This window comes from Juglans microcarpa x Juglans regia, chromosome 2D (genome assembly GCF_004785595.1).
Source record: "Juglans microcarpa x Juglans regia isolate MS1-56 chromosome 2D, Jm3101_v1.0, whole genome shotgun sequence".
Classification (NCBI taxonomy): domain Eukaryota; kingdom Viridiplantae; phylum Streptophyta; class Magnoliopsida; order Fagales; family Juglandaceae; genus Juglans; species Juglans microcarpa x Juglans regia.
In genome coordinates, this window is record NC_054596.1 from 41,310,736 (window position 1) to 41,333,541 (window position 22,806).

General features: G+C 40.0%; 2 protein-coding genes across 2 annotated transcripts; one reads left to right on the forward strand and one right to left on the reverse strand.

Moving 5' to 3' along the window:
- Window positions 1-5,875: 5,875 nt before the first annotated feature.
- Window positions 5,876-6,721, reverse strand: LOC121249521. Its single transcript, XM_041148223.1, has one exon. The coding sequence runs from the start codon at window positions 6,719-6,721 to the stop codon at window positions 5,876-5,878; it is 846 nt and encodes a 281-aa protein (XP_041004157.1).
- A 12,394-nt stretch (window positions 6,722-19,115) lies between these two features.
- LOC121249112 (inorganic phosphate transporter 1-4-like) lies at window positions 19,116-22,542 on the forward strand. The gene is made up of 2 exons (XM_041147785.1): window positions 19,116-19,267; window positions 20,503-22,542. The coding sequence occupies exon 2, from the start codon at window positions 20,567-20,569 to the stop codon at window positions 22,190-22,192; it is 1,626 nt and encodes a 541-aa protein (XP_041003719.1). The 5' UTR covers window positions 19,116-19,267; window positions 20,503-20,566; the 3' UTR covers window positions 22,193-22,542.
- The last annotated feature ends 264 nt before the right edge of the window (window positions 22,543-22,806 follow it).

Below are 22,806 nucleotides of genomic sequence, written 5' to 3' on the forward strand. Positions count from 1 at the left end.
TGAAAACATAATATAGAATTGGTAAGTGAGAAATTAATTACCTTTTATATAACTATCCAACTATCAAGTATTTTATAAATCTCAAATCATCCAAACTTACAAAATACACTTTCTAATATAAAAAATTGACACGACGTTATAATTTCTAATAACTAAAATTGAAAAAAAAAAAAACTCATTTGAATATTTTGATTGCTAATTAAGACAGATGCAAAATAGAGGAAAATAGATATTGATAATTCATAATTGGGTAATAACTAATTAATTAATTAATATACTGATCTATACGCCAAAAAAAAAAAAAAAAAGAGTCCTTGGAATCTAATTGGATCATGTACTATATATCTATCTAATTAATCAGCATTATGTTTTATGCTATAACTAATTATATATACTGATATAGTACTGCAAGTGTTATAAATTAATCTTAAATGTTTAGTTCTAGTAATTTGAACGTACTTAAAGTACTTTACGTGATTTATATGTTTATAATCGCTTAAATGTAATTGTCTAAATTAAATATAATTTAGGCTTCCATGCAAACGCGTTCATCCTTATAATAAAACACGAATACATGTTAACGCTTTAACTATGTTAATGTAATTAGCGGTTCACATGGTGGTCGGTCGGTATATTAATTAATATGGATAAAGCTTAAATTTAATATATATAATGAGAACGATCATGCATATATGTACCAAGTGTGTGTGTATATATATAATGTGACATGATGTACAGAGAACTTCGTAACATATATTTATAAACAATGAATTAATTAAGAATTATTTGACTAATTATGTTAATTAATTTATATATATATTCTTTTAAAAGAGCCGGTAGCCACACACATAGTAGCCCCGTCCCAAGTTTATTAATAAGCACTCACTTATGGCGGAGGAACACCATGATAACATCATTACATTTGGGGGCTTGCAGGATAGCACTCTAAAAACTAACCCAAAACCAAGTGTCAAAATAAGCCAAAACCAAACCAGATTCTAACAAGCCTAAGCCACACAGATTCTGAGGACCTAAGACCTCAAAGCAGGAAGACCTAATCTATCCACCTGTAAAATACCTTTGGGCTACCAGACTAATGATTCGAGGCCATACGAGCGAGAAAATCAGCTCCTGAATTTCCTTCTCTATAAACATGGTTGATCTTGACTTGCAAACCTGACAAGACCTCTTGGATTCCATCCCAATAGTCTTCAAGGTACCATATACCACATCTCCATTTTGCCAACCAGTTAACAACAAGTAAAGAGTCAAGTTCAATCTCAATTCTTTGTAAACCCACTTCCTTGTAGTGTTTCAGCCTATAATAAAGAGCTAATAGTTCCGCTTCGTTATTAGAACCATGAGCCAACTCCTTAGCAAAAGCCAACCTTAAATAGCCCCGATCGTCCCGAATAAGGCCCCCTGCCCCCATGCATCCTGGATTGCCTAAAGAGCTCCCATCAACATTTAACTTAAACCACCCTCTATTTGGCTTACACCACTTTACCAAACAAACCTGCTTGCGTAAAGGAGCTTTAACCGGAATTGAGAAGGCCTCCAATATTCTATCGTCACCCTTATCCAATTTTTTACTCGCCCTCAGGCGTAATCCTACCCATGCAATTGCCGCTTTGATCGCACTCCACAATGACTGCACAGAACCATGTTTCCCTTCCATTCGAGCCTTACACTGCCACACCCAAAGAGACCACGTTAAAATGATGAGAATCAAACCAAGCAGCGTACCTTTTTGGGTGAATGTGAGGCCCGTCGAAACCAAAGCTCCATAATATTCTTCCAAGGCCTGGATGGGTCAAAAGGCATCCCCAAACTCAACGACGCCTTGCACCAAATTTCCGCTGCTAAGGTACCTGTGGCCAAGACATGATCCTGATCTTCCAGACAACCCCGTACACAACATTCACATTTAGAAACCACTGGAATGCCAAGCTCTTCAATACGCGCATCCACACTTAGGCAAAAATTCAAAGCCTTCCACATTAGAACTGAATACTTCTTTGGTAACGCAGAATGCCAAATCCAACGTGCCCATTTTGATTTTGGGGCCCTAACACGAATACATTCCCAGGCCAACTTCGAGGAAAAATTACCATCCAAACTCGGTTTCCAAATCAGAATATCTGCTCTATCTTTCTACTCACCTAAATATGTCAAGATTTCCTCAATTTTGGACTCCCCCACCAGTCTATTGAGAAGGTCCACATCCCACCCATTATGAATACGACACTCCCTTATTGTGAGAAGAGGAAGCTCCGAGATCTCACAAGAGTCTATAATAGCACCTGATGACAACCAGATATCCCTCCAAAAAGAGACATGACCATCCCTTACCTTCCACTTGGCGTTACTCAAAACCTTAGGTAACACCGCTATTATTCGCTTCCAGAATAAAGAGCCCTTACTAGTCTCAATCAAAGAGATATATCTCTCTTTGACATATTTTGCCTTAAAGAAATTAACCCAAATGGAATTTTGAGTTAGAAGCTTCCAAGCAAACTTCATGAAGAGCGACACCTGCATATCTTCAAAATTCCGAAGATCCATACCCCCCCTTCAAGAGTCAGGGTACACACTCTAGCCCAAGAAACCCATTTCTTTTTTGGTTTACCATTATAGGAGCTCCAGAAAAAATTACTCATGAGCCGATTAAGACTTGCCACCACAGCCTTAGGCGCATACAGTACAGAAAGGAGGTGTATTGGTACACTTGCCACAATATGCCTCAATAGCAGGAGGCGAGCACCAGACGATAGGAACTTCTTTTGCCAACCTTCAAGTTGGCTCCGGATCCGGTGTATTAGTCCATCAAAATGTATTACTTTCATCCTTCTTGAAACCAGTGGCGCTCCTAAATATTTCACTGGAAATGAGCCCTCTGAGAAGGACGTAATTCTCAAGGCACTCCTTTTTTTAGCACTCGTAAACAGTTTAGGAAATAAAATAGAAGACATCTCTTTACTCACCACCTGACCCGACCAATCTTCATACTGAACAAAGACATCCCGGATAGCACGAAGCGAGGACTTCCCACCATTAGCAAACACAACAATGTCATCAGCATACAATAAATGTGATATAAGAGGGGCACCCTGAGGATGAGAAAATGGGTTAATCCTTCGATTGCCAAAATTATGCTTTAACAATCTGGATAATAATTCTTCCACCATGATAAACAAATAGGGAGATAAGGGATCCCTTTGCCTCAAACCACACTCACTGGGAAAGAATCCTTTCATTGTGCCATTCATAACCACAGAGAACCATGAAGTAGAAATACATTGTTTGATCAACTCGCAAAACTGAGGGACAAAACCAAAAGAGGACATGACCTGTAATAAGAAATCCCAGTCAACACTGTCATACGCCTTAGTCATATCCACTTTAATTACGACATTACCACCATGGGTCTGTTTATTCAATAAATGAATCATCTCTTGAGCCAACGTAATATTCTAAAAAATGCTTCGTCCAAGTAAGAAGGCCCTCTGCTCCGGAGAAATAATCTTATTTAAAATAGGTGTTAGTCTACGAACCAGGATTTTGGAGCATACCTTGTAGACCACAGAACACAGGCTGATGAGTCTAAATTTGTCAAACCCAGTAGGGTTTGGCACCTTTGGAAGGAGCACAATGTAAGATGCCGAGAAAAATCTGGGTAGAGTGGCACCACTTAAGAACTCCCGAACTGCGGCCACCACATCAGCCTCCACAATATCCCAACACGAACAATAGAATCCAGACCCAAACCCATCTGGGCCTGGACTACTATCCGCCAGAATAGAAAACATTGTCTCTTTAACCTCTTAGATTAAAGGGAGTTGAAGAAGAGTATTGTTTTCCTCTTCTGTAACGACATTCTGCACAACCAAAGATAAATCCAGGGTAGCCCTCCTAGGTCTTGCCTTCAGAAAATCACTCAGGAATTCCACAGCCCCAGCATGAATAGCCTCCGGGGTTGATAAACAAGAACCATCACGAAGACGCATTTCCTTCACCAACGGCTTATTAACAGAAGTAAAAGTTTTAAAAAATTGGGCGGAGGCCTCTCCTTTCTCCATCCACCTAAGTTTGGTCTGTTGAGATAACCAAGTCTCCTCTCTGAGAAGCCACACTGCAAGCTCTTCCTTGGCAATTATTAGTTCTCACTCAAGCTCTTCAGAAAAGCTGGCCTGCAATTGACCCTCAATTCTTTCTATCTGTTTCTCCAACTCACAGATATTTTTTTCCGTATGCCCAAACACGCTATGATTCCAATCTTTCAAAACTATTTTCAAACTTTTTAATTTTGCAGCAAGACGAGACAGCCCCACATTAGCAGTTGGAGCCTGCCAAGCGCCTTGCACAACCTCTCTAAAGTTCGCATGAGACACCCACATTTGTTGGAACTTAAAAGACGATGGACCATATCTACATACCTAAGACTTTAAAACAAGGAGCATAGGAGCATGATCCGACGTCGAACGAGGCAGATATTTATACAAAGCATCCGGTAATAATTCCACAGCCAGAGGATTTAGGAGACATCTGTCCAGTTTCGACCAGCTTCTAGCCAAACCTCGCTGCCCATTACACCAAGAAAACTTGGCCCCCATTGACTTCATTTCCGTTAACCCGCATGACTCAATAAAATCATTAAAATCATCCATTGCCATTCTCGACCGGGGTCCACCACCCCTACTTTCCTCATCCCCACGTATACTATTAAAATCACCAAGACAACACCAAGGGTGCTGTAACACCCTCTAGAGATCACGCCTCTCCATATGGTTACATTTTGCATAAACCATAGAAACCATAACAGAATGAACGTCATCCTTCAGCAAGACAGACACATGTTGAGCACTAAATTGACTAACCGAAACCTCTAACTCATCTTTCCATAGCAGCCATAATTTTCAACCAACACTTTGGTTAGAAAACCCATAATCAAACTTCAACCAATTTTTTAAAGCCTCCAACTGACTTTCATCAACAAAAGGCTCAGCTAACATAATAAAATTAACATTAAACTTCTTTACCAACTTACGTTGACGTCTCCGCGATGTTCGAATACCACGGATATTCCAGAAAAGAGGCATACAGATCATAAATTCATCCAAGCGGGCTTGCTAGGAACCCGAGATGAGCTTCTGAGAGTTCGTCCACCCTTACTTGCATTTTTTCCCGCTGTATCATCCCCATCAGACGGATACTCCTTAATTTTACATAGGTGCTCTATCCTGTCTTCCTCAGGTTCTGAAACGTAATCCTCAACCATTCCATCCGAAGGGTAATCTTTTTTTTTTTTTTCCAGATGTTCTGCTCTTTCTTCATCTGGCTTCGAGACATAATCTTCAACCACTCCATCCGGTGGTAACTCATCTACTGAGATCACAACAGTCAACGACCCCATCTCATCTATATGGCCATGCAACGCCCTCTCCTTTACCACCGTCTCAACTAACACCTCATGCATCATCATTCCCCGTGGTTCTGATTCCTCACTACCTCCACCACAAATCTGCACATCCGAATTACTAGGAACGTCCATAGTGATATCCACATTTTCAGCCACCAAACCATTCACAACAGATCATTTTGTGTACAACTCAACATCCCGTAAATCACTCACGCACACGGGAGCCTGACCCACTTCCATCATGTCTTGGCTACCCATCACAGGTACTTCCTTAGCATTGCCACCTTCATTAGAGTCCTGCAATTTAGAGTGACTGGGACCAGCCAAGTCTCTATCTAAGTCTGCGTCCCTTCCCACATTAACCACATCCATTTCAGTTCGCGAGGGCCCTTCCGCACCCGTTTCTTCTGGTTTGTCCTGAGGAGCCTTCCTCACCCATTTCCTTCTACCAGTATTCTAATTCAAGATGGTATTCTCCCCTCCTAATTTACATTTCTTCTCACTATGCCCCTGTTTCTTACACTTAGTGCAGAAAGTAGGGAGAGTTTCAAAAACTACTTCCTGATACCAGCTCGCGTGAGCCCCAGGAGAGCCAATCCAGAAGAAACTCGCTGCATCCATCTCCACGCACACACGCGCACCATCTGTTCTGGTTGCGCATCGCGTTGTATTGTCACGACAAATATATTTTCCAAATGGGGCAGTGAAAATTTTCAGAAAAGAGGAATGATAAAAGTGAGGAGGGAGACCCGGAAGAGAAACCCAAACTGGAACCAGAGATGGTTCCTCATCCTCCTTGAACTCAGGTGACCAACGGAAAACTCTATAGTGCACTCCATCCACCTCAGTTGCTTCCCGAGCCATGGCCTTGTTTAAATCATCCTCCGATTGAAACTGAATGAACACATTGCATGGTCTACTCATCGTCGAAACTACTGGGATGCCAACCAAGCCCCAACGAGAGTGGATGAAAGCACGAATTGCATCCAGTGATGGTCGGCGCTTGAGGAACTTAAGAACACTGGAGAATCGAAATGGTTCTGCAGACTTTTTGATTTCATCCTTTGAGAACAAAAAACAGAGCTCCCCTTCAATGATTTTCGGAGCTCTAAACGGAACCTCAAATTCTGCAGTGGCTAAGGGGCCGCTGAAATGAGGTCTACGAACGTCCGGGGGCGGCTTTTGGCACCGCTGGCCCATCAACGGCGGCCATAGGGAGGCCAGCGCTCCCAAAATAGCAACCCAGAGAAATCGCCCAAATCGCTTAGGTCTGGGAGTGAAAAGAGTAAAATCGTCCCCCATGTGTTGATTAATTAATTGATTTATAAGGCCAACCTCCTCTACTATTGTTCTTTAATCTAATCTATTATATAAGAAAAATTTTATACACTATATTATCGTTCCACTTTCATCCTACCATGTAAGATGTGGTACGTACCTTAATTATCACTATTGAATCATCTTTTATTGAATGATTCTTTATCATTTAAAGGTGATAAATGTGTCACATCTTATATAGTGAGATGGTTGTGTAGTGTATACCATTACTCACTGTATAATTAAATTTCTAGTGCACATGCATTTGTAAGCCAAAAGTTCATCATTCAGCATGACCAGACTACTTAATAAGAATGCGTACATTTTGGACTAAATTAAAGGAGCTTAAGATAACCTAATGATGTGCATGTTGATTGATCTTAATCCTATATATGCATATTAAAGTTCTCAACTAGGTGTAGATCGAACTACCACACCTAATTGAGAACTTCTTTTGATTCTAGGTTAGGTTTTCTTTGGTCATGGCCCTCTCCTTATCAATCTTTACGTGGTATGTAGAAAAGAATTTAGACATGAAGTCAATCATCATATTATTTTTTTCTTTTTTCGAGATAAGAAATGATTTGTACAAATCTCAAATAAACAAGTCTCACGCAAGTTTTTGTAAAAAGGTGGATCTCATATTTAAAAAAGTATAAAAGTGGATCTCATCTTAAAAAAATATTAAAAAAAGAGGCCATTTTTTAATTTTTAATAGAACCGACCTTTTAATTCCGTACAAAGAGTCTACGCGAAACTTGTTTGTTTGAGATTTGTACCTAACAATATTACTCTCTAGAGATCCTTATGCTTAATTAGTCTTGTACCTTGTACCTACCCTGCCTCGATCGGTAAAATACAATCGAAGTTTGATTTCTTCATGTACTTCACATCCTTAAAAGTACTTTTAATGTTTCACGTTACAGAAAGTAATGTGCATGGTGTGCACGTGCCATTGTTATTTGAAAAAAAAAACTCCAAATGATAAAAGTGCCAATTTATACTTATTTTGAGAAAATAAGCACTCTACTTCTAATTGGGACTCTATATGATCATGCTTTTTGCATTTTCATAACTGACGGAAAGTGCAAAGTGAAACAAAACGAAGAAAATTATAATTAAGTGGTAATTCGAGGGTTTATTATGCACGAAACAGAGGGGAAAAAAAAGGGATCGACCAGCCTGGATTAAGGCATGCATTACCGAAGATCTAGATCACCCTTTCTTTTTTCTGTTTCAAAACCAAAAAATAATATGAGAAGACCCGTGCATGACATGGATAGCGCTTTCTTTGGCAGGTTTAAAATATGACATGGAAGTCAACTCAGGTAGACGTGAGGTTTTCACATGGAAATACGAGGGAGTAATGGTTAATGGGCAAGAAATTAAAGATCATGGAGACCTTACCGACAAGACCCTGTTGACTGTATGAAACATCTATTTCAATTGTGGGCAGGCACTCATATTTGAACAAACTGTTTGTTCCATCCTAGTGGGTTGGTCAATATATGTGTACGTACGTGCGCACGGGGATATTGACACTGACATGAACAAGGAGCACTTTCTTGGGTTTTAATGTGTGGAGTTTTGTTGTATTTCCGACTTGATTACTCGACCGGACAAGAATCTCGAGATTTTTTGGTAAATTTTCATTTCCTGAGAAAAAATTTTAACCCATTTTGACTCTTAATCCGACCCAACATATTAATTAGGGTTTATTTATATATATATATTGTATTAAATTCTTGTACGCCACCGCGCTCATGTATCTTTTATTATCATCTGAATAAAATTCGTTAGAAACTTGTAGCTAGCTCCGTGTACATATATAAGTTATGTTGTCGAATCATGTAAACCTTGTGCCTACTTTTTCTCCGATCGTTCCTAACACATGACTTTGCCACTAAAAACATCACACGTTGGATAAACATCTCATGATTAAGTTAACGACAGGCCCCAAAAAAAAAAAAAAGTTAAAAGAGTTCAAGGTCAGTAGTTCGATTTATCATCATCGGTTAAATTTGATAAGGAGATGTCTAAAAGAAAAACATTGGTGTTAAGTTACATTATTATATATATATAATAAGTCCCATAAATATTAAACAATTAATCCTTATATTGTTTGGTTCCATGCATGCATATATATATATGATCATCCTTCACGTACATGCAGCTTTCATCAAATAAGCTAGTATCGATCGAGTAATATCGAACAAACTATTACAGTAGTACTAGTATATATTAAATTATATATTAATCTCTCCCTTATGAGGATTATAAATTCCTAGAATTGCATGCATGACATGATCATGGTCATGAATGCATTTTCCATTATAACCAATAACCTTGGCTAAGGCTTGCGCCACTTAATTAAACATGTTACACGCCAATTATGTACGCGTACCCATGCAGTAAACGTGTCACGCACCCAAAGGTGCCCAAAAGGCTTCTTTCTCAATCTCCCTCTGCACGTTTTCTATAATTGCCACTATTTTGGCAAACATTAGTACCATTCATCCTCGTGAGCAACTTGGTTGGGATTAAATCCAAAAGGAAGTCATCAATCACAATGTGATCGATTAGTTGGTATGCTACAAGAAAAATGAGTATTTATGACAAGTTATTTATGATGAAAATGATTATTTGTGACGAAAATATATCCATTTTAATAGAAAATTATTATTTTTGTAACAAATAACTAGACACATATAAGTATTTTTCTTATAGTTAATCATACACGTACGCGTGCGGATGCAATGGTTGAAGAGTGTTTCTCGTGTAGCACCAATAATCCTATTGATCATATATATCATGAATGTCTTGGTCGTGCGCACCATTCAAGTGATCCATCGATTTCGTATAGTGGCTAGCTATATAAACCTTATCGCAATATGCTATATGTATATATATTGACTCGTGGACTCGTGCGTACGTGTATTGACCCAATAATAATGCTCGATCAACCGATCGACCAACCGTGTCCATTCCTCCTATTTCAATCTGTTATGGCTTACACGCTAATTGCTTGTGTTCTCACTCGTCACGATCTATGCATTTCATTTAAGAACATACGTTGAAGCAACCCCCTTAATTTGTACCCGCTTTTCTTTTTCTTTTCGCATTTGAAATCATCAAGAGTTTCCAACCAATTAATGCATGTTTGCTTTTAATATTGCATTCCATCCAAATTAGGACGTTGCTTCTTCTTTTTCACTAATAAGTGATGAATCCAAATAAAAATAAAAGAAGAAATTAATTACTTTATTTGATTCATGCACTTATATTAATTCCTGCGTGTCATTCTTGTGTTTCAAATTTAGTTAGCTAGTCTAATTTGTAACATTAAACTACATAGAAATATTTTAGCTACAAAGAGACTATAAAAGTAAATCCATAAATTGAAGTGGCTTAATGCATTACTTCAGATTGTAAAGTTATTTTTATTGTAAATTAGTTCTAATGGATCACTTTTTTTCTTTTTCTTTTTTTTTTTTAAAAAAAAAAGAGAGAGAACGGCACCTTTTCTTTTATTAAAAAAAAAAAAAACCTCATTTAAGGAAGAGGGAACCCTTAGTACAAGCAAGAAAACAACAAACTGTGGGACTACCACCAAACCCAAATAAAAGAAACTACAAAGAAAACCACCCAGACTAGTCGATCATAATCTGATATATGGCAAACCCAGGTTGTCAACTCGAATAATACCTCTCAACAACGTTGGAAGGCTATCGCCTGAGTAGAACCTGATGTTAGAGCCCTCCTCACCCATACGAGCTAAGAAATCAGTTGCTTGGTTAAATTCCCTAAATTGGTGTACTATTGTGCAACGAACACCCTCTAGCTCCCTTAAAAGATCCTCCCAGAAATCGCACAGGTACCAAATAATGCATTCTCAGGCATTAGTCCAGTCCACAACAATTTTCGAGTCACATTCTATAATAACTCCTTGGTAACCCAGCTCCTTGCACATGACCACACCCTCTAATATAGCCTTAAGTTCTGCCTCATTGTTTATGTCATGACCAAACAGGGAAGATAAAGCCCCTTGCACAACTCCCTTGTGATCTCGAATAACTCCACCCCCACCACAGTTACCCAGATTCCCCCTACAACTACCATCCACATTCAATTTTAACCACCTCGCAAGAGGTCTTCTATTTATCTGCTTGACTATCGACACATCCATGGCACGAAGGACCTCGTCATCCAGCGGAGTGAGCACTTCTTGCTCCACAATGTCCTCAGCTATTTTATGCAACCAGAACTGCTCCACACACCTTCCACAGTTTCATGACATCCCTCTATCTTGGCTTTGCAGCGTCTCTACCACAATCGCCATGTAATAAAACTAGAAAGCAAGCGAAGCAGCATGCCTCGCTTAGTAAACTTCTTTGCACAGCTTAGCCAGTGAGAGACCCTTCCCCACCATGTGCCAACCTGCAAGTCAAATACCCCAAAATTCATTGCCGCCATCTACCATACCTTTTGTGCAAACTCCCCTGACCCAAGCACACGATCCAACGTTTCTACCCTTGGAGAGACACAACAGTCACAACGAGAGGCCAATGTTATGCCCCTTGGTTTCACCCTATCATCCACAACAAGACACTTGAAGCGTGCCTTCCACATACAAACTGTAACCTTCATAGGTAGCCTACGGTGCCATATACAGCCCATCCCTTGGACTCGGTCTCCTTTGATGCACACCAACTCCCAAGCACTAGCCAACAAGAAGGAGCCATTTTTATTTCGCATCCAAATTAAAATATGAGGCCCTTCCCTGCCCAGTACAACACTTTGAACCACTTCCTCCTCCTTTTCAACCCCAACCAGTTGTGCCAGAAGATTTCCATTCCACTCATTGCCGACCCAAACCTCCTTAACCTGTAACATATGATTGGCAATATCCTCCATGCCAATATGAAGTGGACCACTCGATAACCACCTGTCAAACCAAAAAATGCCCGTCCTTTCTTCACTTTGACTTTAACATTATCACACACTTCCGGTAGAATCGACGCCATAGACCGCCATAGTCTAGAACCGGAGATTGGACACACTGCTAGGGATAGATGACCATTTTTTTATGTATTTTGCCTTGAAGAACCTAGACCACAAACTGTCTTGGCCATAAGTCTCCAAACCAACTTCATATGCAAAGATCATTGAATGTCCATGAAGTTTCTCAACCCTAAGCCCCCCTCACGAGTTGGCATACAAATACTAGACCATGCACCCCACTTTGCCCTCTTCCTTCCCTTTTGTTCATCCTAAAAAAAAATAGATAGAATAGAGTTAATCTTGTTAATGACCACCTTCGGCACAGCCAAAACTGCAAGTAGATAGGTAGCCATACTTGTAAGCACATGCTTGAGCAATATGAGCCGCCCACCTTGCGAGAGTAGTTTAACCTTCCACCCCGCCACCTTGTTTCTAATCTTTTCCACAAGAGGTTCCAAATGTCTAGCCGTGAGCCTCCAAACCACTAGGGGAACGCCCAAATACACAACTGGAAAATGCCCCTCTACAAAATCAGTAGTCCTCAACAAAACTCGTTTTCGTGCCAAAGTAATAGATTTAGCAGGATAAATGGCAGACTTGTCTCTATTAATCAGTTGCTCGGACCACTTCTCATAAATCTCCAGAGTTTTAATAAGCATTTTTAGAGATGTCTTCTCTCCATTGAGAAAAACCAACAGATCATCCGCATAGAGTAAATGGGATATCAAAGGAGCCCCAACTGGATGAGAAAATTTCCCAATGCGACCCCTCTCATACTGCTTCCGTAATAGCCTTGATAGCACCTCCTCCATCAAAATAAATAAATAAGGGGAGAAAGGGTCCCCTTGACGTAAGCCTCCGGAGGACTTAAAAACCCGATATAAATGCCATTCATCATAACCGAAAACCATGGGGACTTAATACATTCTGCCACCAAGCTACAAAATTTATTCGAGAAGCCAAACCCATCCATTATAGTCAAAAGAAAATTCCAATGAACCCTATCATAAGCTTTCACCATATCAATCTTGGCCATTACATTACCTCCTTGTACCTTCTTGTTGATTGACTGGACCATCTCCTAGGAAAAGGAAATGTTCTAAAAGATGCTTCAGCCAAGAATAAAGGCTCCTTGCTCAGAAGAGATCATGAGAGTGAGAAACCAGGTCAACCTACTGACAATAATTTTGGAAAGAATTTTGTGTGCATCAGAACACAGGCTTATAGGTCAAAACTTATCAAAACCTTATGGATCTGGCACCTTAGGGATAAGCACAATGTAAGAAGTGGTGTAGTACCTTGGAAGTGCAGTTCCATTAAAAAAAATCTCTTGCTACTTCCACAAGATCGTCCTTGACAATCACCCAACAAGTTGTATAGAACAAGGACCCAAAACTGTCAGGTCCCGGACTACTGTACTTCGGGATGGAAAACACAGCTTCCTTAACCTCCTCTTTCGTGGGAAGTTGGCATAAGAACTCATTGTCCTCTAACGTCGCCACCTTTTCTATCAAATGAGAGAGATAAGCTTGCTCCTGCACTTGTGAACAATTAAGAAAATCCTAGAAATAATTAGTGGCCCCCTGATGAACCACTTCTGGTGAGTCCAAAATGGTATCACTCGCAGGCTGCATAAGGGCAATGACTGAAGCCTTCCTACGTCCAGGTGAAAAAATATTGAGTTTTGGTCCCCTTCTGCAAGCCACTTTTTCTTCGCTTGTTGAGCCAATCTCATCTCCTCCGTTTCTACCAACCCTCAAGCTCCATTTTAGCAACTAAAAACTCAATCTCAAGTTCCTGGGAAAAGTCGTGTTGTAACTGATGTTCAAGAGACTCAAGTCGGGCCTCCAACTCGTGAATGTTAACATCGACTCTCCCAAAAACCAACTTATTCCACAATAGGAGTGCAACCTTCATTTTCTTAAGCTTGGCAGCCAACTTCACTAATCCCCTCTACCTTCTTCCGGTTGCATCCAAACCTCTTCCACTGAAGGGAAGAACAAGTCATGTGAGCACTACACGTTTTGGAACCTAAAAGGAGGAGGCCCGTATTTCATAACCACCTGGGAGAAATGAACCACCATCGAGCTATGATCAGATGTCTTCCTCTTGAGCAATTCTACACTGGCAAATCCAAACCGAGTCGCAAACTCCATGTTAGATAGTGCCCTATCGAGACGCTCCCAACTTCTTGAACATCCCCCTTGTCCATTGCACCAGGACATCTGTTGCCCATGAGAACTCACCTCCACAAGACCACAAGCACCAATACACCCATTGAAATCCTCCATAGCGTGAAGGAACTGAGGATACCCACCAATACGCTCATCATCCACTTTGATTATATTAAAATCTCCAATCAAAAACCAAGGATGATCTTCCATGCGAGTCTCTTCAAGATCCGCCCATAGTTCCTGACATTCATGTTGAGTACATTTAGCATAAACAAAAGTGACCAAAGTTTGATTATCCTCCAAAGTGAACCAACCCGTAAGCTTCTGGCTCGATGCACTCAGGAACTCAAACTCATACGGTTTTCTCCATAGCAACCACACTTTACCCCCCCCCCCTCCAAGCTTCATTACAATAGAAATTCTGAAAACCCAACAAACTAGCCAACCTAGGCATTTTACTCTCCACTGCAAACGGCTCCAAGATTGCAACTATAGTGACATCAAATTGCCTTATCAACCTTCGCAATTGACCTCTAGACATCTCTAGCCTCCTCACATTCCACATAATCATATTGTCCATCATAAATTCGATTTTTCTAGACGGGTGCTTGCCCGCTTAGAGTGACACACACTTGAACGAATTTTTTCCTTCAGCTACACTAAAAAAGAGTGGGATTCATCTACAGATGCATACCCCTTCTCCTTGGCCAGATGTATAAGATTTTCTTCCTCCTCCCTATTCGAGCCAGACTGCAGCACCCTCTCCTGCATGAAAGCATCCTCTTGTGGCTCCAGAAAAACTCTCGTGCTCTCTAATTCCGTGATTTCTGTAATCACATCCACCTGTCCTCCTGAATCCAACACATGTAGCATTCATCTTCCTTCAAGGACAACTTCCTCAACAACTGGCCATTGATGCTCAACCACCCTCTCACTATGCAACCCTACTGTTTGGATCGAAGGTCGCTCTTCCTCAATAACAAACTCCTCACGTAACAACCCCACCACGATAGATCTCTCTTCATCCATCCTAACAACCTCTTTAGTACTACTCAACCCTACATTAGGATCACTGCCTCGTACCACCTCCACCTCACCAGGTTCTATCTCCTTCCACTCTACAAGCTACAACACCCCATCATTTAGCGATGGCCCCTCACATGAAACCATATTAGTTTGTGAATTTATTTTTATAAAACCTCTTTGTATTTATAGCACTTTTCTCTGTGTGTGTGTATATATGTAACATCAAACAATTTGCTGACTCTTTAAAAATCCACAACGTACGATTGAAGAACAGATTTTCAATTACTTAATTAATTCAATGAATTATTCATTAGGGTGGGGAGGTAGGGGTGACAATATGTGACACAACTTATGAACCCAACATGAACACGACACGAAATTAGCGGATTTGAGTTTGATGTTAATGGGTTCTGGTCAAAACGGGTTGACCCGTTAAAACATGATTTATAAACGGGTTAACCTGCTTAACACGAAATCAACTCATTTTGACCCATTTATAATTTATTTCAAACTTAAAATTTTATTATTGTTAAGTTGTAATATTGGTATTTCTCAGTATGCTTATGTTTTTATTATTTTTATTGTTAGGATTGTAATTTTAGGCCTATGCTTATATTTGTTGTCATATGGTTTGTAATATTGGTTTTATATGTTAAAATTTAAAAAAAATTTATATATATTTTTTAAGATATTATAGTTATTAATAAATATAGATTTTAACTTTTATGTAAAATTATGTTAATCAAGTAAAATGAGTTCTGCGTTTTAGTTAAACATGAAACAAATGGATTTAAATAAGTCGTGTCGTATTAATATATTTCTAATTAATTATTAAACGGGTCAAAACGGGTGACACAACACGATCCGTTATCTAAATGGGTTAAGTTGGGATTTGAAAATTTGGCACGTTTAGCTTAACGAATTTGGTTTAAATTGATTTATATAAATATATATATATATACTTTTTTTTATAAGAAAAGAAATTTCATTAAAAGTTATTGCAGACATTTGTCAAGCCATAGAGCTTGAGAAAGAAAGTCTGGAATACTATTCCACCACATATCAATGCTTTCCACATTTTTTGTATTTCTAACTAACCTAAGTGCAGCCATATTACCCTCCCTATACACATACATAAAATCACATTCAACAAAACAGGATGAAAGAGTGTGTATTTCTCTATATAATAATCCAAGCAGTGATCCCTCCATGTTGTTTTGCTTTAAAGCCTCTACCACCAACAAACAATCAGATCTACTGAAAGTTTTGAGATTCTCATGCTCACGCACAACTGAAGGCCTCTGAATATAGCAGTTAACTCAATTGCTTCAGCTTCCTCCACCTCATTCTCAACCTTGCTATCTGCCATTAACACATTGCCTTGATCATTCCTCAAAATTTCACCCAGACCAGACTTGTTTTTATCTTCAAAAATGGCACCATCAACATTCAACTTTAACACACCTACTAGAGGGGGCTTCCATCGATAGTGGTTCTTATCTGGACATTTGGTTTTAATTTAACCTCTTTAAAATTTCTAACCAACGTATCAACATTTTCTGCAACTATCTTTGGATTCAACAGCAACTGGTCATGTACCATTTTGTTTCTTCTATACTAATAGCAACAGGCTCACCCACCACATTCCAGTATTTTTGGAAAAATACTGGGGACATACCATTTGGGCCCTGGACTTTTGTGGGGTTCATTTGTTGTACAACTACCTTCACCTCTTTGACAGAATAAACCTTGCTCATCTGCTCATTCATACTGTTATCCACCCTACCAGCTAGAGACTCCAGAAAATTCAATGGTCCCCTCGAACTTGAAGTTCTGAATAGATTTCTGAAATACTCAATGACAAGCATATCCCTTCCTTCTAACTCATGCCACACCCCATTTTCATCTTGGAGTTTGGCTATTTTATTCTTCCTTCACCTTTGTGAAGCCTTCATGTGAAAGTACTTTGAGTTTTGGTCGCCTTCTTTGAGCCATAAAGCCTTTGATTATTGTCTCCACATAACCTCATCCCTTTCAAGCCATTTCTGTACCTCAACCAGTGCTACATCAGATTCCTCTCTATTGTTCCCCAAATGGTCAATTTCATGAAGCCTTAACAGATTTTGTTTTGCTTGAATGAGGTTTTTTTGCACATGACCAAATGAATGTTTATTCCATACAGCCAAATGATTGCCACAGGACTTTATAAGCTTCATCACCTCATCCATTCTTGTGTGAGCTGCACATCTTCCCCATGTATTTTTGATAATTTCCTCACATGCTGGCTCACCTACTCACATAGCCTCAAACTTAAACATTCTCCTCCTTTTTGAAAACTCCCTAACCCCTTCCACATCAACCCATATAGGGACATGATCTGAATATGCCACCAATTCGTGAATAACAGTAGCATTAGGGAATTGGTGCCACCAATCAGAATTTTCCAGACCCCAATCTAGCCTCTCACTGATACACTAAACCCCTTCTCTCCAATTACACCATGTAAAAGGATACCCATTAAACCCCAAATCCCTCAACCCACACTCTTCCACCACCTCCTGAAAAGCTATAATTTGCCTGTCAGGGTGAGGTCGCCCACCCCTATTCTCATGATGGTGTAAGACCTCATTAAAATCCCCTAGGATCAACCATGGCTCCCATTAATACGGCTTAGGGATATAATCAAATCCCATGTTCTGTGACAAAAATTACAATCTGGATTTCCATATATTCCTGTTAAAAACCAATAGTTATTTCTTCCAGTATCACATGTTATCACAGCATCAATATGTGAATTAGAGTAATTGATAATAGATAAATCTATATCCCTTCCCCAAAGCATTGCTAACCCCCATTTCCTTCCACTAAAGCCAATCGGTAAACAATTTAAAAAGCCTAATTTGTACTTACAGTTTTCAAACTCACAGATCGTGAGCCTAGTTTCCTATAAGAACAGTACGTCGGGACCTTCCCTCTTGATCAAATCACAGAGGGTACGAATGCCACGTGGGTTCCCAAGCCCACGGCCATTCCAACTCATGATCTTCATTGCTCTCGGTGGCGTTGGACCCCAGCCACCACCAATCTATCTGTTATTGAGATCCCATCCTTTTCCGCAGTAGACAAGGAGATGATACGCCATTTCGCCAAATCACCCTCAGACTCCTCTCGCACTTCTTCGTCGCTAGGGCTTTTTCTTTTTCTTGATCCAGAGGGATTGCATTTTGTGCCCTTTGTTTTTTCTGCCATTTCGTGAATAGACGACACCGTTTCCACCTTTTACTGTGAAAGCCATCTGGCTTTTCCTTTTGGACTAAACCTTTCATTACAAGCCCTTGGGCCCCCGAAAGCCCCTCACTTTGTTTCACCACCTCAAACTTCCCCTTGGAAAGATCCGTAATAGCAGGCCCATCTATCTCCAGCCTATTTTCACTGATTAGCCGTTCATCGCTTCCTATCACATAGCAAGTGCTTTCATCATTTGATTTTGTAGACCCTTCTCTTCTCACATCATCCTTCTGCTCAGAAACTTTCTCCGCTAACCCGCCAACTACTTATCTTTGTTCACAGAAACCATTATCTCATTTTCCGTATCCGTTTAAAAATCATCGTGATTATCCCTGCCTTAATTTACGCCACGTGCCCCTCCAGTCACAGCTTTGCCAGTCGTTACTCCTCGACTTCCTCCACTATCCCTCGCCGGCGGTGTTGATCTATATATTTGAATGTTCATGATTTAACACAATACGAGAATAATCCGAAAATACGATTTGACACCCCCCTACTATGTGGAGAGGAAACAAGGTCCCCTAGACTGGCCAGACCGACCCATCTGTTAGACAAACTCAACAGTAAAATCGCACTATGAAAACTACATAATCAACCTAGCATCACTCTTTAATTAATAAACCCGAATACGGCGCTCATCGTCGACTGCGTCGGTCAGAAAAATAATAAAGCAGCATTCGAGTCGTAAAGGCAGGCGTAATTTGACTCCAATAAACTGAACGATTGAGAGAGAAACAGGAGGGAAAGTGCGCCAGAAAGATGTGTGGGCGTCGAATATACCAGCATCATTTTTTGTTCTTTTGTTTTGGTTTTTTTTTGGGGGGGGGAGGGAAACTGTAAAGCATAGGGGTGTGGGTGTTTGTTTCGATGTTGCGCATATAAATACCACGTCCAGGCTATTCTTTTCCTGCAACCAACCCACTAGCTAGTACTACTTTCTTCGACTTTCTTCTACTTCCAGCTTCTGCTCGATCCCTCTGTCTCGCTTTTTTCTCTCTTGTTTTTACTGCCCCGGATCCCGAGAAAGACAAGGAAAGGCCAGGTCAGTATATTTATGAGACACTTATCTTATCTTGACATGTTTCTCTGCTAGATGCTATGAAAAACGAAAAACAAAAACATGTTGCCTCGTTTCTCTTCGAGGTTGTGTTTTAAGGATGTTTTATGGATAATTGCAAGCATTGTAATCACCTTTACACTAACTCTCTCTCTCTCTCTCTCTCTCAAGTTTCGTCTGTCTAATGTTACGAGTCTTTTATTTGGTACCAGAGATTTGGGATCGAATCATGCATGAAATAAAAACCACGTAAAAAGTTTTCTTAGAAAAAAAAGAGATAGACAAGTAAAGTAGTAATATTTAAAAAATAACATGATACTACAGAACCAAGTAACACTTCCTCCTTTTAGAATTCTCCATGCATACAAAGAAGAGTTTCTAGGTTAGTTGTTAATGGAGACAATTAAGAGCTTTTTATCTGGATTCCTGTCTGAACGCGTCCCATGTTAAAGTGTTCAAGGCATGATTGAACTAAAAAAAAAAAGTGAGCTGTAATATGCTTTCACACATTTTATTCTAAATTTTTTCGTTTTTAACTTTTCTCTACTGCCTTCTGGCCGCTTCTGGTATACTCTGTTAAAAATAACTCTTAAAGAATAAGAAATTGGTAGAAATGCATATGTTGCCGGAATAATTTCCACGATTAACGGGCCGAACTAATATATACATATACATACATATATATATATATATATATATATATATATATATATATATATATATATATATAGGGTTCAACAATCCTGTAAATTTCCAAAGAGGATCAGAATGCAAAATTAAGGGAGCAGTTGTACCTGCTCTTCTTGTTTTGACTAAATTACATGATCTGTTCGATCTGGTTTGTCAAAGTCCAGTGATATATGATTTTGTCCCCTCCCTCTCTTCAAAATAGTCCAGAGACATGATCGTGAGGATTCATTCACGACTGTTCTCGATCTTAGGTTGCGGACCGTATAAAAATCATTTCTTCTTCATCATCCTAATATTTAAAGATTCACCCTGGTACCTTGCCCAAGATATGGGTGAGAGTTGCAGTCTCTTTGTATTTTTATGATTCTTTAATATTGGTGTGTTTGAAGATAAAATCAAATCAAAATAATATCAAATCAATTAAGAAATAAGCTTAATTATTATGTAACTACTATGATAATTCATTTAGAATATCATAACAACAATTTGTTTGAAGTCTTACGTGTACTTGCACTTCTCAAAATTTGCAGACAAGAAAGATTGTGCCAGACAGCAAGAAGTAATTAAGCTTCTGAGTGAGCTCGAAAATTAACCATGGCCAAGGACAATTTACAGGTGCTAAACGCTCTCGATGTAGCAAAAACACAATGGTATCATTTCACTGCTATCATCATTGCAGGAATGGGGTTCTTCACCGATGCATATGATCTATTCTGCATATCTCTTGTCACCAAATTGCTTGGTCGCATATACTACCATGTTGATGGTGCAGAAAAGCCTGGCACATTGCCTCCCAATGTCTCAGCTGCTGTTAATGGGGTAGCATTCTGTGGAACTCTCGCCGGCCAGCTCTTCTTTGGGTGGCTTGGAGACAAGATGGGCAGGAAACGAGTCTACGGCATGACTCTCATGCTCATGGTTATAGCCTCCGTAGCTTCAGGTCTTTCTTTTGGCCACAATGCTAAATCTGTCATGGCAACACTTTGCTTTTTCCGGTTCTGGCTTGGGTTTGGTATCGGAGGTGACTACCCACTTTCCGCCACCATCATGTCCGAATATGCTAATAAGAAGACTCGTGGTGCTTTCATTGCCGCAGTCTTCGCCATGCAGGGATTTGGAATCCTAGCAGGCGGTATATTTGCAATCATTATTGCATCAGCGTTTAAGGCTAAGTTTGACGCTCCATCTTATGAGGTTGACGCGCTTCGCTCAACCGTCCCACAAGCAGACTTTGTTTGGAGGATCATTCTAATGGTAGGAGCACTCCCAGCTGCACTGACTTACTACTGGAGGATGAAGATGCCTGAAACTGCCCGTTACACTGCCCTTGTTGCCAAGAACGCAAAACAGGCTGCAAACGATATGTCAAAAGTTCTTCAGGTTGACATTGAAGCAGAACCGCAGAAGGTTGAGCAGTTAGCTCAACAACCAGCCAACACTTTTGGTTTGTTCTCTAAACAGTTTCTTCGTCGCCACGGACTTCACTTGCTTGGAACAACAAGCACATGGTTCTTGCTTGACATTGCATTTTACAGTCAGAATCTATTCCAAAAGGATATCTTCAGTGCAATTGGATGGATTCCTGCAGCAAAGACCATGAATGCCATCGATGAGGTGTACAGAATCGCAAGGGCACAAACACTGATTGCTCTGTGCAGTACTGTTCCAGGCTACTGGTTTACAGTGGCTTTCATTGACAAGATAGGAAGATTTGCTATCCAATTGATGGGTTTCTTCTTCATGACAGTGTTTATGTTTGCCCTGGCTATTCCTTACAACCACTGGACTCACAAGGATAATCGCATTGGGTTTGTGGTGATGTATTCCCTCACCTTCTTCTTTGCAAATTTCGGGCCTAATGCCACCACATTTGTCGTGCCGGCGGAGATCTTCCCAGCTAGGCTCAGGTCTACTTGCCATGGCATATCGGCAGCATCCGGGAAGCTCGGGGCTATTGTTGGTGCTTTTGGGTTTTTGTATCTGGCTCAGAACCAGGACAAGACCAAGGCAGATGCAGGGTACCCTGCAGGAATTGGGGTGAAGAATTCACTCCTTGTATTGGGTGGAATCAACTTCTTGGGAATACTGTTTACTTTCTTGGTGCCTGAATCGAAAGGAAAATCTTTGGAGGAGATGTCTAGGGAGAACGAGGACGAAAATGGAGAAATGCAGGAGTTGGATCAAACATCTTACGAAAACAGGACAGTTCCCCTGTCTTAGATTGATTGTGTCAGTGGAATGTTCTTTAGAATCAACCTGAGCCAGAGTCCCTCCCCTCTTCTTTAGGGTGAGTGTAGCTCAAGTTTCTCTAAGCAGTTTCTTAGAATACTACCGCGTAACCCCTTTCTTCATTCGGCACGAGAAGCTTTTGTGTTGTTCTTTTTTATCTAGATCTGTGTACTAGTTCTATTTTTAGTTTCTGTTTTCTCTTGTAGTATCTCGGTTTTACGTCATCGCTTAATATTGAGAAACATGAGAAGAATATTTCTTCGTTGTTTCTTGTCATTCTATGCTATGATGATCGGGAACCTGTAGCCATCAAAATTGAATAAGATGTAACCATTTGCCCACATCCTGCATTTTCTTGGTGCTGTTGATTTCTTAGTTTTAGTTCGATATTTGAGAATGATTATGTCCTGATTTTGTCTGAAATCATTTCGAGTGCTTGTGGATGCGTAATAGGGTCCCATTTGTGATTAAAAGACTTTGGTGTGTGGAAAAAGGTGGAAGAATATTGAGACTTTCACCCTTGACATTTGTTCGGCACATCTCTATCTCTGCTTTAGTATCTATGCAACCTCAATGTCACACTGAAGACTTTCGAGAAGCTGAGT

Excerpts from the sequence above, each read along its gene's own strand:
- LOC121249521 (XM_041148223.1), bottom strand. The coding sequence starts at position 6,721 with ATGGGGGACGATTTTACTCTTTTCACTCCCAGACCTAAGCGATTTGGG.
- LOC121249112 (XM_041147785.1), top strand. The coding sequence starts at position 20,567 with ATGGCCAAGGACAATTTACAGGTGCTAAACGCTCTCGATGTAGCAAAA.